This window comes from Enoplosus armatus, chromosome 21 (assembly GCF_043641665.1).
Source record: "Enoplosus armatus isolate fEnoArm2 chromosome 21, fEnoArm2.hap1, whole genome shotgun sequence".
NCBI classification, from domain to species: domain Eukaryota; kingdom Metazoa; phylum Chordata; class Actinopteri; order Centrarchiformes; family Enoplosidae; genus Enoplosus; species Enoplosus armatus.
Genome location: NC_092200.1, coordinates 14,554,098 through 14,569,923, shown reverse-complemented (window position 1 = coordinate 14,569,923; position 15,826 = coordinate 14,554,098). Strand labels below are relative to the sequence as shown.

General features: G+C 41.0%; 1 protein-coding gene across 1 annotated transcript in view; it reads right to left on the bottom strand.

The window, feature by feature from the left end:
• Positions 1–954: 954 nt before the first annotated feature.
• Positions 955–15,826, bottom strand: part of LOC139304648 (guanine nucleotide exchange factor VAV3) — an 81,544-nt gene continuing 66,672 nt past the window's right edge. Inside the window, exons 22-28 of the mRNA XM_070928568.1 lie at positions 14,902–14,967; positions 14,237–14,271; positions 13,767–13,883; positions 10,381–10,468; positions 9,569–9,695; positions 3,108–3,259; positions 955–1,501 (exon numbers count right to left, since the gene is read on the bottom strand). Coding sequence (XP_070784669.1) covers positions 1,457–1,501; positions 3,108–3,259; positions 9,569–9,695; positions 10,381–10,468; positions 13,767–13,883; positions 14,237–14,271; positions 14,902–14,967 — 630 coding nt within the window. The 3' untranslated portion in view covers positions 955–1,456. The remainder of the gene's footprint in view (positions 1,502–3,107; positions 3,260–9,568; positions 9,696–10,380; positions 10,469–13,766; positions 13,884–14,236; positions 14,272–14,901; positions 14,968–15,826) is intronic.

The following is a 15,826-nucleotide window of genomic DNA, read 5'->3' as shown; positions in this document are numbered from 1 at the left end:
AAATACCCTTTTTTTTTAATTTGATGTTTTTTCCTGCCAAAACAGAGTTACTGCACAAACTGTATTCTTGAGTGGAAAAACCTCTAAAATAGCAGCCATAGCGGAAGACGCTAAGTCCTCACTAACACCTAGGAAGATGATGATAAAACATTTTGATGCATAATCTTGTGACAAATGTTGCAAAAGTACACATCTGGGTAGACGGCCTCCTATAGACTATCAGTGCAGTGCAATCAAACTGCATCATATCTGTAGATGATGAAACTGGACAAAACAATTCAAGACATGCTGAGAAAAGCAAAGAAAGAGAGATGGAAAATTGGGGAGGAAAAACAGAAGAACAAAGTTAGGCCACGCTTGTGTTTAATCTTCGCCTTTTCTTATTTTTCATGTTAAGGGGACAGGTGGCTTCTGGGTAGTGTGGCCTGTTTCCCCCGACAAGCCGCTAATGCCTCCAATAAGATAAACCCTCGGCGAATGGGCTCCTGTCGCCGGAGCTGCCACCGATAAGAGCAGAGGATCGTTAACGGCCAAGACAACTGAAAACATGAGAGGCTGGGCGGGAGATAAAGAATGTAGGAGGTGGGAAGAAAATAGGAACAACAGCGATCAATTGCTGGCACTGAGAAGCGATGCTATCCAACGCCATCCCTCTCTTACATCTCCTGTAAGAGTGTGTGTGTGTTCGCGATCATAATCTGAAGGGGTAGAGAGGCGGGTAGTGTGTGTGTGTGTGTGTGTGTGTGTGTGTGTGTGTGTGTGTGTGTGTGTGTGTGTGTGTGTGTGAATCTGGGTCACCAAGTCATCAATAACCACCTGCATTAGTGGACCAAACACACAGGCAAGGTCAAAACTGAGTGAAATCCTTTCAGAGTGAAAAGGGGATGAAAGGGGTCTTTTCCAGCTCAGATGACGATTCCCATGGGGGGCTGGTAGGGGGGACGGATGCTTGGATGGATGGATGAGTGGATGAATGAGCGCATGACTGGAAGAGTGGCATTTGAGTATCTACTTTTGACAGATTGGCGACGGCCGACTTGGCAAGCAGAAACAGGTGGGAGTTTGGGGGCTGGGGCAGAGAGAGGAAGGGAGTGAAGGGTGAATTATGGATGGACGGATGAAGTTGGGGGGGTGGGGTGGCTTGTGCCCCGCTGACAGGCAAGCTGCTAGTCGGTGGAGTCACTTAGCCACACAGAGTCAACCAGAAATGATGGGCGTCTTTGCATCTGCAATGTACTGTAGCCCTTTTTTTCTCTCCCAAAGGCCTCTGGGAAGGTGGGGGGCAACAGGAGACTCCGACGAGGAGAGCGAAGCCGTCTGCTCGGCTCTGAAAAGTAACACTGCAGCAAGCAGCGGTGCAGAAGCTCACTCTCTCCGCTACCGGTATGTGCTCAGTTTGCTTACTCCACTGCAGCCGTTCTTGCTTTCTCTTACTCTTCTTCCCATGTCGGACCGTTCACTCCTCACCCTCCTCTACGTATGTGGATGGGAACCAGCCGACCTGAGAGGGGAGATGGGAATAAGAAATCACACTGCTGTAACAGCTGTAATTTACAGTCATTTATGGCGTACTCGCTTTCCTTCCCTTTGCTTTTTATACTTCAGATAGTGATTTACTACATTTACCAGAATGCCTTTCAGGAACCCACAGAGAATAGCTGTATACTGTGTGTGTGTAAGAGAGAGCAGTGGTTCTAATAAGTAACAAAAATAAAAATGTATATTTTCCAAGCTAATATTGGCAATCCTGAAGGTATCTGAATGGTGAGAGTAAAATAAAATAAATGTATTGCTAAAGTTTTACATTGTTGACATTAAAACCATTGTGATATAACATGGGTTTACAAATGAAATGTTCAGTTTGAGCGTGGAGATTCATTTTTGGGAACACATAACTAAATTTATATTTTAAACTCATGGTTAACATGGTAACATTTTTTTCAGCACATCTTTTTTTTCTAACTGCATTGTTCACGTGAAAAGATGCCCAAAACCTAATATTTTAAATTTAGACAAAATGTAATTAAATGATAGAAATCATTCCATTTATTAATGACTGTTTTTAATTACAAGTATAATAGCAGCTGTTTTATACGATTGAAATAGACAGTTTTAAATAGTGGTTAGCAATTTTAAACAAAGAAAATGTAATTTAAAACATTCTAAAACAAAAATAAAGATATTAAAACATAAAATACTCTATAACAGTACTGTAAAAATATTCAAATGAAGTGATAAAATGTGTTAGTGTTGACAGAGTGTTGACAATTGACAGATTCAGAAGTACCGATTGTTGTTACTGGTTGAAGGCTCTAAAGAGAGTCTAACAACTCTCTACAGACTCCACACACAGTGTTTAGTTTTCACCAGAGCAGCATCAACACACACATCTGGCTTAGTAATGTGTCTGTGCTGTGTGAGTGTGTTCTTGTGAAGAGGTGTGGTAAATGTAAAAGCGCTTCTCTTTTACTGAGCACTGCAGCGCACACACACACACACACCACACACACAGGCTGAATGCAGTGCATGTGTGTGGGAGTCAGTACATATATTTCCCTGTATTTAGAACCAGGATTCTCTCAGCGCTATATGCCTGATTATGAAGCGCTCTTGGTATTGGATGGGAACATTTATGCATTTAAGACACAAAAGCAGCAAATTAACTCTTCCAAGGGATGATATGGGGAAACAGAAATGTTGGAAAGGTGTACATAACAGACTAAAGATAAAACAGACTAAATGTGAATAGTCCCTTCCAGGTACCTGTAGACAAGAATATCCGCCAAATGTTTCTTCTTCTAAAAGCCTGTTTTTAGCTCTACTGAAAATTGGATTTAAGAATTTAACAGCCAGCATGAAGAAACAAAAGTGGTTTCTAAGTAAACACCGCTAATGAAAGTTCTGAAACTTTTCTGCCTTGATTAAATATTAGTGAATGCAGTGCAGCCCATATCGCTGATGAAAAAGGACACAGCATTTCACCATCCAAACTTGGGACTGTTATCAGGCCTGGAAGGCAATATCAGCCCTCAGAAAGGATGATTCTCTGCATTTGGATTTGGTGATGGGAAGCTGTGTTTTATTGGAATCTTATGGCTGCCACTTACCCTGCCATTGACCTCGCCCCTCCACCAGCCGTTGGCTCCTGACTTGGTGTAGATCTTGACCACGTCACCCTCCTGCAGCGACAGCTCCCGGGTGTCACGCGAGCTGAAGTCGTACCTTGCTATCGCCACGCCAATCACTTTTGGAGTAAACACTACAACAGATAGAGAAAGAGATGTGGGTATTAAAATATATATAACATTTCGTTCATCCACGGTTCAAGAAGATGCGTTTGAAATAAATCTAAAAACATCAGTTTCAGTGTCGACGCATACACACATGTACACACACACACACACACACACACACACACACACACACACACACACACACACACACACAGACAGATAGAGATGGGTGATATTTTCTTCATTTCTTTCATTCTTTCATAAAGAGTGAACGAGATGGAAAATGGTTGACACATCTGACCTAGACACTAGACACACTGACACTAGATGGTTCAATTGCTGTTTAATAATCATATTCTAATTATTATATATTATTTATATAACGAGAAGTATGGCCCTACAAGTCCTTGAAGCTGTGAAGTCCAGCTCGAGTGTTCTGACAGCGGTGTGTGTGTGTGTGTGTGTGTGTGTGTGTGCGAGCGACTAGACTTCCTGTCTAGGAGACAGCAGCATGAGAGACAGCTGTGGAGGCAGTTAGCTAGTTACCACTGCTCCATTCCACCCTGCCGGCTTTCTACCTTCTCCAGACACTGACTGGTGGGTCAAACTGGGCTCAGCTGACGGGTGGAAATGGAATGTCAGACCTCTACAACCTGGCCGTGGGGACGGAATATCTAATATAGAGGAGCTAACACACACACACACAGTACATTCATGCATTACTAAAACAAACAGTCCCTATTCTCCACACAGGATGACATGTATGTGCACACAACTATGGGAGAGGTGAAATGGTGCAATGAGAAGCTAGATGGCAGATGTAAAGGCAGAGATTCAGGCGATGATGTGAATGCACTGAGCTACAGCCAGCATGCTAAGCAGCCTTCAACATGAAAGGCAAAAGAGAGAAACAGAGAGTGTTAGAGAGACAGACAGACAGACAGACAGAGTGAGAAGCGATACCTGTACCTGACCAGAAGGGAGCAGAGGAAGGAGGTACAAAGCTGTAGCCGGCAGGAGTTACAAAAGAGAGGCCGCAGAGCAATGGGGCTATGGCAGGGCAGGCCAGGCAGGGAGCGGAGGGGGCAGGGGATGGGGGGGATGGTAGAAGGAGAGAGAAGCAAAGGAGAAAAAATGAAACATGTTTTTATAAATCCCAACTCTAAGTTAAAAAAAAATTTCAGAGGTAAAGAACACAGTTGCAGTTTGATAAAAAATAAATGACGGCAGGAAGAGCTCTAGCCAGTGGTAGCAGTTCTTTCACTGACGGTTAATTAATTTGTACCCCTGAAAGTATTTACACAGTTTGGCCTAAATTGGGCTCTGTAATTGGAAAGCTAAAATTTGAACTCAAAGAAGAGGTAACTCCAACTCCTTCCTTGACTAAAGGTCAGAATTTTGAATATTGTAAGGCCCTTACTTCTACATCAACTCATATGAAACTTAATGACAAAAGAAGAAGAAGAAAACCTACAAAATACACTTGCAGGCATGAAGTGGTGCTCTAATTAAACACATTTGAGATAACTCACTACATAACTCACAACATTTGTCTCATTTCCATAAAACTTGGAGGAATACACATTTTGTGTTCTGGTGTGAAACTGAAAAAAAAAAAAAACTGAATTGAAAGATGGTCCTGATTAAATTAAAGGTCAAACATCGAAGGTCCAAAACAAACATCACCACTAAGATTTTGTTGAAAGATGAAGTGATGACACATCTTGATTCCAATTTGCCAAAAAGATATCTGCGTCATAAATGGCATCTCCACTTTAATTGGGAGGAACATGCGGAGTACTCACAATTACAGCACAGGGAATAGATTTCTATTTGCATATTTATAAAGACAATCACCCAGCTGTAGTACAGCCACAACAATCTCCTTTACAAACTTCCTCTGACAGACACCCTTAACTTGATAACTTATCAGACACTGGCGTTGCCTTATTTCACTATTATTATAGTACTTTCCTGTGATCTCCAAATTGCTTTTCATGTCATCTCTCTGAAGCTCACAATGTCCACAGCACAGATTCCTCTACTTTAGAAAGACTTAGCTGTGCCGTTACCTTTCAAACAACTTGAGAAATAACCCACTGCAGTTGTATCTCTATCTGTCCTCCAGTATTTCTACTGGCAGAGAAAGAAGCTCCCGGCATTGATCTGATTCCAACAATGTCTTAGAGTTGGCAGTGTTAGTGCCTTGCTCTGGGGAATAGAACCTCTAACCCTTAAAGTATTAATACCTTAGTCTTTGAGGATACATTTGAGTCCACTGGGTTATTTTGGAATGTGCTATTTAAGTAGAATCAGACTACACAGTATAAATTCAATACAGGCAGTTGGCTAAATGGATGCCAATGAATGATTTTGTCCAGAAAAGTTTAACTAGGGTTAACAAAACATTCCTGATGTAGGAATTATGTGTACTGTCTGGACGATGGAAAACTCAAGACAAAGAACTTGGTGTGGTTAATTCTGGCTACACGACCGCATAGCATCACTACAAAGGAGCAGTGGTGGGTGACCCCCCTAACAGAGTCAGAAGGATATAGTAATAGGTGGTAGTTGGTGTATTAGTATAATGGATGGATTACTGAATGAGCCTACTGGGCACAGGCCCAGGGCCCATGGACCAGAGCCTGAGCCAGAGCAAAACAACCACAAATAGACACAAAACGACTAAAAGCAACGTGGCCATGTCTTTGGGTCTGGGGGTCTTTCTCCCACGTAGGAGGGGTGGGAGGCCTTGTACATATCTGTGTCCAGGAGCCCACTATCTCATAATCTGTTCATGGCTGTAGGCTATGTGGAGTTACAAATAGAAGCTAATAATTGACATTATTTCATATCAGAATATTTAAAGTTGTTTATTTGGCATCCATTTATTTCACGGAATAAACCATGTAATTATTGATAATGAACAGTGTATTGGGCTTTTAATTTGAGTGGTAACACATTTTTACTCATTTTACTAAATGGCCCCCCCTTAAAACTGTGCCCCTGGTCCAACACCCCCTTTGAAAAGTTTCTAAACCTGCCTCTGCACAGGAGCCCACATTTCTGCCACTGGGAATAGAAAATCTAATCCCCACAATGGCAGATAAATGCCCAAACTTTATGAAAAATGTGCCGCTCCCAACAATACTGCTGGCAAGTTAACAGGCCTGGGTTATTGATATGCTGTAAGGAGAGCAGAGCTCTAGTGGTTTTTAAAATGAATACTAATCAGCGCACTGAGAGACAGCTCAGCAACCCCTAATGGTGTCTAGGTACGAGCAATATGAAGAGGGATCGCCCTCCGCTTCAAACAGCCACCAAGACACCAGCTGCATTTTACATGCTTCATTTTTGCACAATCTGATTTGTGGACCACAGCGGAATACACAATGTGAGCTGGTTCACTAATAGAGGAGACTAACATCCAGGGCGCACACATACTCGTGCATTGTATCATTTCACAAGAGAATGAAGATGAGTTAAAATCCAATCAGCAGTCAAGAGTCCTACACACACTGTCAGCTGTGTTTGTTCCATGGACACATTTTAATTCATATTTTGAGTTAACACTGGTATTGTTGCTATTTTAGTTAGTGTATTGGTATTAATCAATCAGTTTTGCCTTCTGCAAAGCTGTCCAAAAAAACATGAAACAAAGCATGAACAATAATTAGACGTCTTCCAGCAGTGCTTGAGGAAGACGCAAATCAAAACAAAAACATTTAAATGTGAAAGAGAGAAAATGAAGTCTGCACACCAGGAGGAGGCTGCCCACGAGACAGAAGACCACACCGGAACAAAACAAATTTGGATTGAAGCTGTCTCGACTTGTGTTTTGAAGCGGAGTTTGAACAACAGGCCTCTTCAGAACAACCAAACAGCTCCGTACAATCTGTTCACATTTCTCTCGCTTGGGACTTTTTCTTTTCTCCACTGCACGCGGTGGCATACAGGGTTCAAATGAAATCTCATTTAGCCACCAATTGTGATACGTCATCCATTTTCCATTAACCAACTGATGGGCAAAGTCGCTGTGCCTGGCTCACACGCTGTTTAACACCGTTTCTGCTGGCATTGCTTGAAACATTCAGCTTGTGTTGGGTGAACATTGGATGTTTTAAAGAGCGAACAGCACTTTCTTCTTCAGCATTGGAGGCTGAAGACTGTGAGTCTTTTTGACCTCCCTTGACGGTTTTTCAAACCTATTCCCACCTGACATTATCAACCAAGCCAATAATGAAAGGATAAAAGGATCAATTGAGTATATACTGCCATTCTTTTCAACAAACTATTTAAAAACACCTTTTACTTATTAAATTACACAAGAAAAAATTGTTTCTGTCACAGAAATGTCTATATTCACTCCTGAGTTGACGATGCTCAGCTGTTTCACTTCAAACCCAAACATCATCTCATTAAAATCTCGGCTCAAAGTTACACACTCCACCCCTGTTAAATTCCAAGTCAGAAAGGAAGAACATGTCACTGGATGTTGCGTTCTCCCTCATTCCGCCCTAACAAATAGCATCTTGACTGCTGAGAGGAGTCAGGTTAGTTAGTTTAATGACTGACAAAGTCGCACAGTTAAGAAGGAACAGCAGCCGCATGCATAAATAATCATCAGTGCGCTGCATTCCAGTACAGTTCTGCTCCTCAGACAATGATTGCTGCTTTTGTCTTGAGGTGTTGACAGGTTTGTTCATAATAGAACAAACAGCTCAATCTTACACAGGTAAAAAAAAAATATCACACAGCTCAAATCTTCACCTCAACGACTGCCAGACAGCACACCACAACATCCACAAGAACAAAGTTTGCAGACAACCTCTTGTGGCGCAGTTGCTAACAAATTTTGGGCTGTCTGAAGTGTACAAGGATGTTTGCAGCAAAATGACAGCTGAAACAACAATCTGCTGGTGAGCGTCTGTTTTTGATATCCCACATTAACACTTGTGTAGTAAATTGCTTGATGGTTGATGGCTCAATAAAATAAATGAATCTGTGATTAAGATCATTAACATCAACTATAAAAATAAATAAACAAAATTACACCATCAATTGAAGAAATATTTGACCTCTTATTATGAAAAACTATTATCTATTATCTACTATCACTATTTCATTAAAACATTTGAGTAACAGATACATTAAAAAGATACTACAGTTGTGGTAGTCTGTCTTTGTACTATCATAGTCCCTGTTTATTTGTGACTTTTCAGGGAAAATTGAACATGAAAATAGTGAAAAAAAGTCATTTGGGATTTCAAAAGTAACTAATGACGGATGATATCATTATTTGAATTTGTGTAACATGCAGTAGGTGGATAAGACTATAACTCATATAAATGCTCTTGACTCTGGACTTGTTGAAGGTTCTACCAGATTATCTCTCTCTCTGGCAACTCTAATTGATTTGATCTTCAGTAAACGTCCAGAGAGTGTTATCAAATCTAATAACATGCTTAGTGGATTCTCCAACCACCGTTTGACAGTTCAGTCAAAAACAATTAACATCAGAGGAGACTGGGCTGTCTTTAACAACAAATGGCTACTTAGCTCCTTTTTAAGGATGTGAAGACGCTCCCAAGTGAATTAAAGGCGTGTGTGAGAGAGTTGGGAAGGATGATAGATAAGAAAACAGAACAGGCGGCAGGAGTAGTGGTGGGAGAAATCAGCAGAGCCAGTAAAAGCAGCAGTAACAGAAACAAAAGCTATTAACAATGAAAGGAGCATGAATGATGAGTGTCGGATCACACTGACTGCTTTCCTGACTTGATGATGAAGAGTCCGCTGATGCTGATTAGCTGACTGCATGTATGACTGTCAACTGTCTAAGGTTTAAAATGCCGCGGCTAGAGCTGAAGTCAATCAACAGAAACTTAATCAGGAACTATTTTGATAATTTAAACACTTCCAGCTTGTTAAATGCAATGATTTCGATGCTTTTCCCAGTTTTATTATGATCGTAAACTAAATATCTTTGGGTTTTAGACTGTTGGAATCAATTTTAAGATGTCACCTTGGGTTCTGTGACGAGCATTTTTCAGAGATTTTACAGATAAAATCAGAAAATGAATCAACAGACTGCTACCAGAAACTTAAAGGTACCCTCTGAATGTAAACATTATGTTGTTTGTTTACATGAATCATCAGCTCAGAATATACAAATACAGTATGGGATAGATTTCTCTCAGATGTCTTTAATCCTTCCGTCAATAGTTTTTATATTTCCCAGTTGTTGCATTATCAGTTGCTACCATTACTGCGAAGTGGGCTTTAGTGTCTTAGTGGTGGATTGTTTCTATTCTTAGTGACTCGTCAGGTCTACTCACTGCTGCCACCCGACCGGTGACGGTGCATAGCAGCGTTCTCCGGTTCCCGGTAAGGGAACTGCAGAGTGGTGTCGAGGCTCCTAAAACCTTCTCTCAGGGAGTGGTGTTTGTAGTACTCAATCAGCTCCTGGACAAACACACACATACATAAGAATAAGTAAGCACACTAATAGATATACAGTCATTGAAGTTAGTCTTTACTGCATGTCACATTTCTCTTGAATTCACTTTGTAAAACCAGATAAATGACACATTCATGCATAGTTTCTTTGCAGCTCTGATGACAGAAACATCTGTGTTGTTTACGTATCCGTCAATCATGAAGAGTCTGCATGAAAACTGAATCTTATTATTACCATAGTGCTTTTAAACTGCTGTAGATTTATAGAATTATAATATGTTATGAAAGCTGACTATAAGTTTGACTTACTATACCTCCACATTAGACAGAACCTTTGAACAGTTTTCTGCCTCTATAAAATGTAGTGAAAATATGTTATTAAAATACTGTTTTGACAAACACCAGTATTCAAATATTATACTCTGAAACCTGTTTTTAGCAAATCTGAGATAGAGAAAATACAATCCTGGCATAAATAAAGCTGGTGAACCTTTCCAATATGCGCTGCACTTATCTATAATGCTGAAGCCCTCAGGCCAGTATAAACACGTCTCTAATCATGGCTATTTTTGTGCACACTGCTAAAATAAAATTCAGGTTTTGACACTTCATTAAGCGAACATGATGATTTATTTATGAATTGCAGTGGTGGAATTTGAAAAAAATAATAAAACAGGCTGAAAAGACTCACTAATATGCTCCTGAACTTCTTGTTCTCTGCGATGTGGAAGCAGCCCTCCTTGGTCAGGATCTTTATGTGCTTCACGTCGTTGTTGTACCTGTGGGCCATTGAATAAGTTATGAGTGTAATTTCCCTCTCTGATCACCACCATCGATCGGTGGCCGCCCCCCTGGCCCCACTGTGGAGAGCACGGCCGTCGTTGTAATGCATAGGGTCCCGAAGGTTCGTGACACGTGAATGATGGGTGGTCAGGAGGAAAATGTGTGTAACTACTCCCCTACCCACATAGGGACAGGGTGTGCAGAAATCTAGCGTGTCTGTTAGTCACAGTGAATACTCAGCTGAGTGTCGACTGCATCAATCTGCTAGCTCCTGTCCTATTTCTAAGTCACTATACGTAGATTCTTTTGAAGTAATTATTGCATTAAATTACTCTGATAGCATTTTTGTAGAAAAATGAGACAACACACATGAGAGTTCATATGTGGCTTTCAGCCCTTCATTTTCCATGTCCCTGGTTTGGGGTAGGGTCTTCTTTGATGCTACCACTAGGGGGCACCAAGGTTGGAAAAGTTCAAATTCTACACATAGTGGCTTTAATCTACAAACTCTGTTCTGGTATCGACTGCTTTCCGTCGAGGTCTTCACACATGAACCTGTGGAAAACTCAACTCAAAGCTACGTGCATAAAAACAGAGACCTGCTCCAAAAAGAGACCTGAGGATCATTAGACCCAAATCCAAACTGTGATCGACCCAAACAGATCCAAATAGAGAGACTTAACACAGCATGGCGGCGTGGTGCACCTCCAATTACAGAGCGAAAAGAGCAGCAAAACACTTCATTTTTGCCTTCACTTCAAAGTTCCTACTTTCCCTCTCCAGGTCCAACCTGACCCAATTAGAATGAATATAATTTGGACCCCTGGCCTGACTGTTCCTGGGTCAGGCCTTGTCACTAAGAACAGAGCTGGACTTGTCATGACGTCTAGATTTCAAAAACTAAAACTTTTAAAACCTTAACAGTAATGCTAAGACTAGCTGATTTTAATGTTAAAAGAATAGTTTGATATTTTGAGAAATATGCTTTAGAGTTAACTGAAAAAAATCATATCTCATATCTGTGTGTTAAATATGAAGCTGCAGCCAGCAGCCGGTCAGTCTACCGGCACTTTTAAAGCTCAGTAATTAACAAGTTCTATCTTCTTTGTTTTAACTATTAAAAACTGAAGTGTAAAACTGACTGGTTTAAAGGGGATTATGTACTGGGCTATTTCTTGGCCGGGAGCAGTGACTTCCATAAAACCACAAATTGTAATTTTTTACACTTTCTTAAACAAACGAGATATAACGTGTTAATTAGCTTTAGAGGTGCTTTTAGAGCCCAGCTAGCTGTTTTCTCCTGTTTCCAGTCTTTGTGCTAAGCTACAGTCATGAGAGTGGTATCAATCTACTCCTGTCACTCTCTGCAGGACAGCAAATTACAACTTGTGATGATGTGAAAATATTGAGACTTCCAGAATCTTATCTCAAGATTTTCCCATTTAGAAAAAGCTTTTCTTTACTGTGTGTGGCAGAGCCACCCACGCCCCTTTCCCTCTACTTTTGTCGAATGCATTAAATACAAATTTGAGAGCTTCATTTGTACCGAACTGGGGTCTCCTGGCTATTTAGATGCAATCTTCATCCAGCTCTATTCTGAGAAAAAGGCAATGAAGGAGAGGGCATTTTCATTTGTGAGTAATACTTTTTAAAACGTCATTCCTACAACGGCTTTCTTTTTCTACCCCGCTTCTCTCTTCCATGGGGAGGTTTTAATAACCTTGAACAGTCTTAGCATCGTGTCTGTGTGCACACAAGCAATTAAGACTGCAGCGCAGAAGGAACTTGAAGGCAATGAAAGCCGGTCCATTCTGCAAGAGGAAAAAAGGATTCTAAAAAAAGTCAAACGAAGTTTAAAGGAATGTTTCAGTTGCTCACAGAGAGGCGTGCTGGCTCCTTGAGACGGAAAGTGTTCCAGCTCAGTTGATGTGACTTCACCGCCTGCGTTTACACTGACAGCATTTATCATGAGCAATGGTAGGGTCACTAGCACCCCAAGGGTCTGAAATATGCTCTGTAAGCCTACACGGACTCTGCACCTGTAGAATTCTGACAACGCCTCCGCAGAGAGACGCTGCCTGTTGAATTGTTCGCTCACTTTTGACTACATTAATTTTGTAGGACAATTTGCACATATCTGGATATTTTGAATACCCATAGTGTTTAAAATTTTAAGCAGATGCATTATTTTAGAGCATCTGGGAAAGTTACGTTTGAGCGTCAAGTTTTGCCCTTTTTAAAGGTTCTCGAAAGATATTTAGTGAAGTTGAGGTCAAGCACCTTACCAGTTATTTATCTATGTATTTGTTTGTAGTTAATTGTTGTTAATTGTTGGGCAATGAATGATTAATGGTTAATGGTTTCGCAAATTCATTTTTGCTCTCACTGCTCCACATTGAGCCTTGCATTTTAGTGGCCATGTGTCCTACATGCTGTTCACACTGAACCTCAAATTCAAAGGTTCTACTAAAATCTACTAAACATTTCTTTCAGCTTGCTTGAGGTAATTTTAGGTTGTTTTAATGTATTGTGTGTGTGTGTGTGTGTGTGTGTGTGTGTGTGTGTGCTTAATTTTGCTCAAAAACAGTCTTTGTTATCTTCAATGAAAACATTCTGCTAAATTTTGCAGATTTTCTATCTGGATCACAGCTGAAAAGCAGATTTCATTTGGGTTTGCGATTACCAAGATTAAATGGTTATATGACTCTAATTCTAAACTAATCAGATTGTATTCGTGGGTTTTGAGGTCAAAACTTAATGTGTACTACTTCCAAGTGCCTTAACTGAGACCCTGCTCCATGATTAGCGTTTTGGTTTGGTCAGTTTCACCCACATCGCTGTGGTTAACCACAGCCTCCGCCTCAGAGGGAAAAGCACATCATCCTGCAAAGGAACTATAAATTGGTCCGTCAAATCATGCAGTATAGCCAGGAGTTACATCTGGTCAATGCTGCGGTTTGGCTGAAGGCATCTGATGAATCTAACAGACAGAGCAGCCGCAAACAGACAATTGTCATGTTAAAGAACAATCTGGTGATTGTTGATGGCCAGACCCAAGACAAGCCCATAACTCTAACTCTAACATTAAAACAAGATGATGGAAATATGTTGTTACAGTTGTTCAAACTGTTGTCTGATGTAGTGAAATTCATCACTTACACTACAGGCTCACATTTAAAGGGCACTCCTATTAGGAACACAAATTGTGTATCATTATATAAGAGACATTTTCATTAATAATAATATAATTATGCTTCATTTAAATCAATTAAATCCAAGAATCTACAGACTTACTTTATACTGATGGCGTACTCTGTGTACTCTCTGCTGCGGTGGCGGACCAGGTAGGTGCTGTTGACCCTGTTAATGAGCTCTGCCTCTGCCTGGAGCCTTTCCATGGGCCCCGCAAACCTACAACACCACAGCCAAAAAGACATGAGCTTGACCCACATGAAATATACTGTACTGTAAAAGTTATTGACTGTCTGCAGACCATTGATTACTGTGTATTCTCCTAAAATCCGTGTGAGCTGTTTAATTTGCTTACACTTCTGGGTCAGAGCTGCGTAATGTAATTGCTTTGACATGCTGAAGCTGCTATGTGTAAATAAATTCATATGATGTTATTGTCTGGACCAAATGAATCTCTCATCAGCCTGATCTTCCGTACATGGATTTACATCTGTATATTGCTGCCTTTTGCTCTACCCAATAAAACCTTGGTCTGTCCAATAAAAAGCAGAACTCTGTTGCTGTGAACATACCAAGGTTGAGAGGAGTAATCAACGGGCTTCGGGACCTGGAGCAAAAACCAAAAGCAGACATGTTTTTTTGTTATCTTCATGAAGCTTTCACTCAATACAACGTGCACCACTGCAGTAAAGTCTTGTACTTGGCGTCAGTACCACAGTGCTGTTTCCCAGATGATGTTTTGCTCTTCTATAAAACAGGCACTTTTACACTGTACAACCCCAATAAAACAGCTTAATGCTCTTCTTATCTTTACAACAGTGTGGACATGGTGATAATGGTTTGTTATCTATTCCTGAAGCAGCTGTGAATTTCATTTTATCAAAGGGAACATGACAATCCAAAGTGGAGGACAAAAACAAGCAGTTGATATACAGTTAAGTAAGTGGAGACACCACATAAAGTTTGCACAATGTAAAGTATAGCTTGTTTAATTTAATGCTTTGTTTCTTATTGATGAAGTGAATTCGACAGTAAAACCGTCTTTTATCTCGTAAGACAAGTTCCTTGTGCTCGGAACATAAAAACCCATTCTTCTCGCCAGGTAAAATAGCTCGTCTCACCACAGAAGTCCAAACCATCCTCACATCACTGCACTGCTAGTAAATACACGCAGCCACATGCAAGCTGCTGCAACAGGCCCTGATGTGGCGAAGGACTACAAGGAAATGCTGCTTACACATGGGCAAGGCTTCACAGCATCGCTTGGAAAGAAGCCAACCTCCTTCGTCGACAGGATTTTGCCCTGAAACCACAGAGAGATAATTGTGTTACGTACATCTGGCTGACTCTGTCTCCATAATTCAGGAACAATTAGCTTGCAACACAGAGCAGTGTAAATTTACAGCCCTAGTTAACTATTGTTGAAATAATGGCTGGCAGGAAGAGAGGGAAGAGGATGAGTTCCTTATTCCTCCCTTGGTGATGACTCTTTAAGCTGGGGGCCTTAATTTATCAACACTGGGGAGACTCCATATAAATAGGGGGTTTTCTGGAGGCCATAGTGCAGTTATCTTCTTCTGTCTGACTCAGGCGCTGTGGCTTGATTTATATGGGACAATAATTCAGACATGGATTCCACAGCTGGAAAGAAATTGAGAGTTTTGTGCATTTTAACAGTTGCATTCAGAGATGACTTGGTTAAAAAAAGGCTTTCACCTACATATGAAGTGGCTGTTGTTGGTGGGTAATTAATATCTTGAGGGGTAAATACAAAATGAACACTGTGCTACATTGTGTGGAAATCTAAGGCAGTCTGTTGTAGTACTGCTGTTCCAGTTCTCCACTGAGCAGGAGCCCTGCAGCAGGCAGTGTTTGTCTATTTCTCAGAGGCACAAGTGGCACACTACCAGCTAAGCCTGTTTTGATGGTTTTGTGGTCGTCCCTGTCACGTCCCTGCCACCTCAGGACATTTTTGCCAGTCCTTGTGGAAAGCCTCGCTTTCTGCTGCATCCTCGCAGAGGGTGTGATAATGATTATAGCTGGTAGCATTGACAGAGTAAACAGACGGTTGCCGTTGAATGAAATGAAATTACAGCGATCAATTCTATTTGTCACGCACCCCCAGAACAGAAATGGTTGCGGTCTGCTGGCTACAAAGGTGA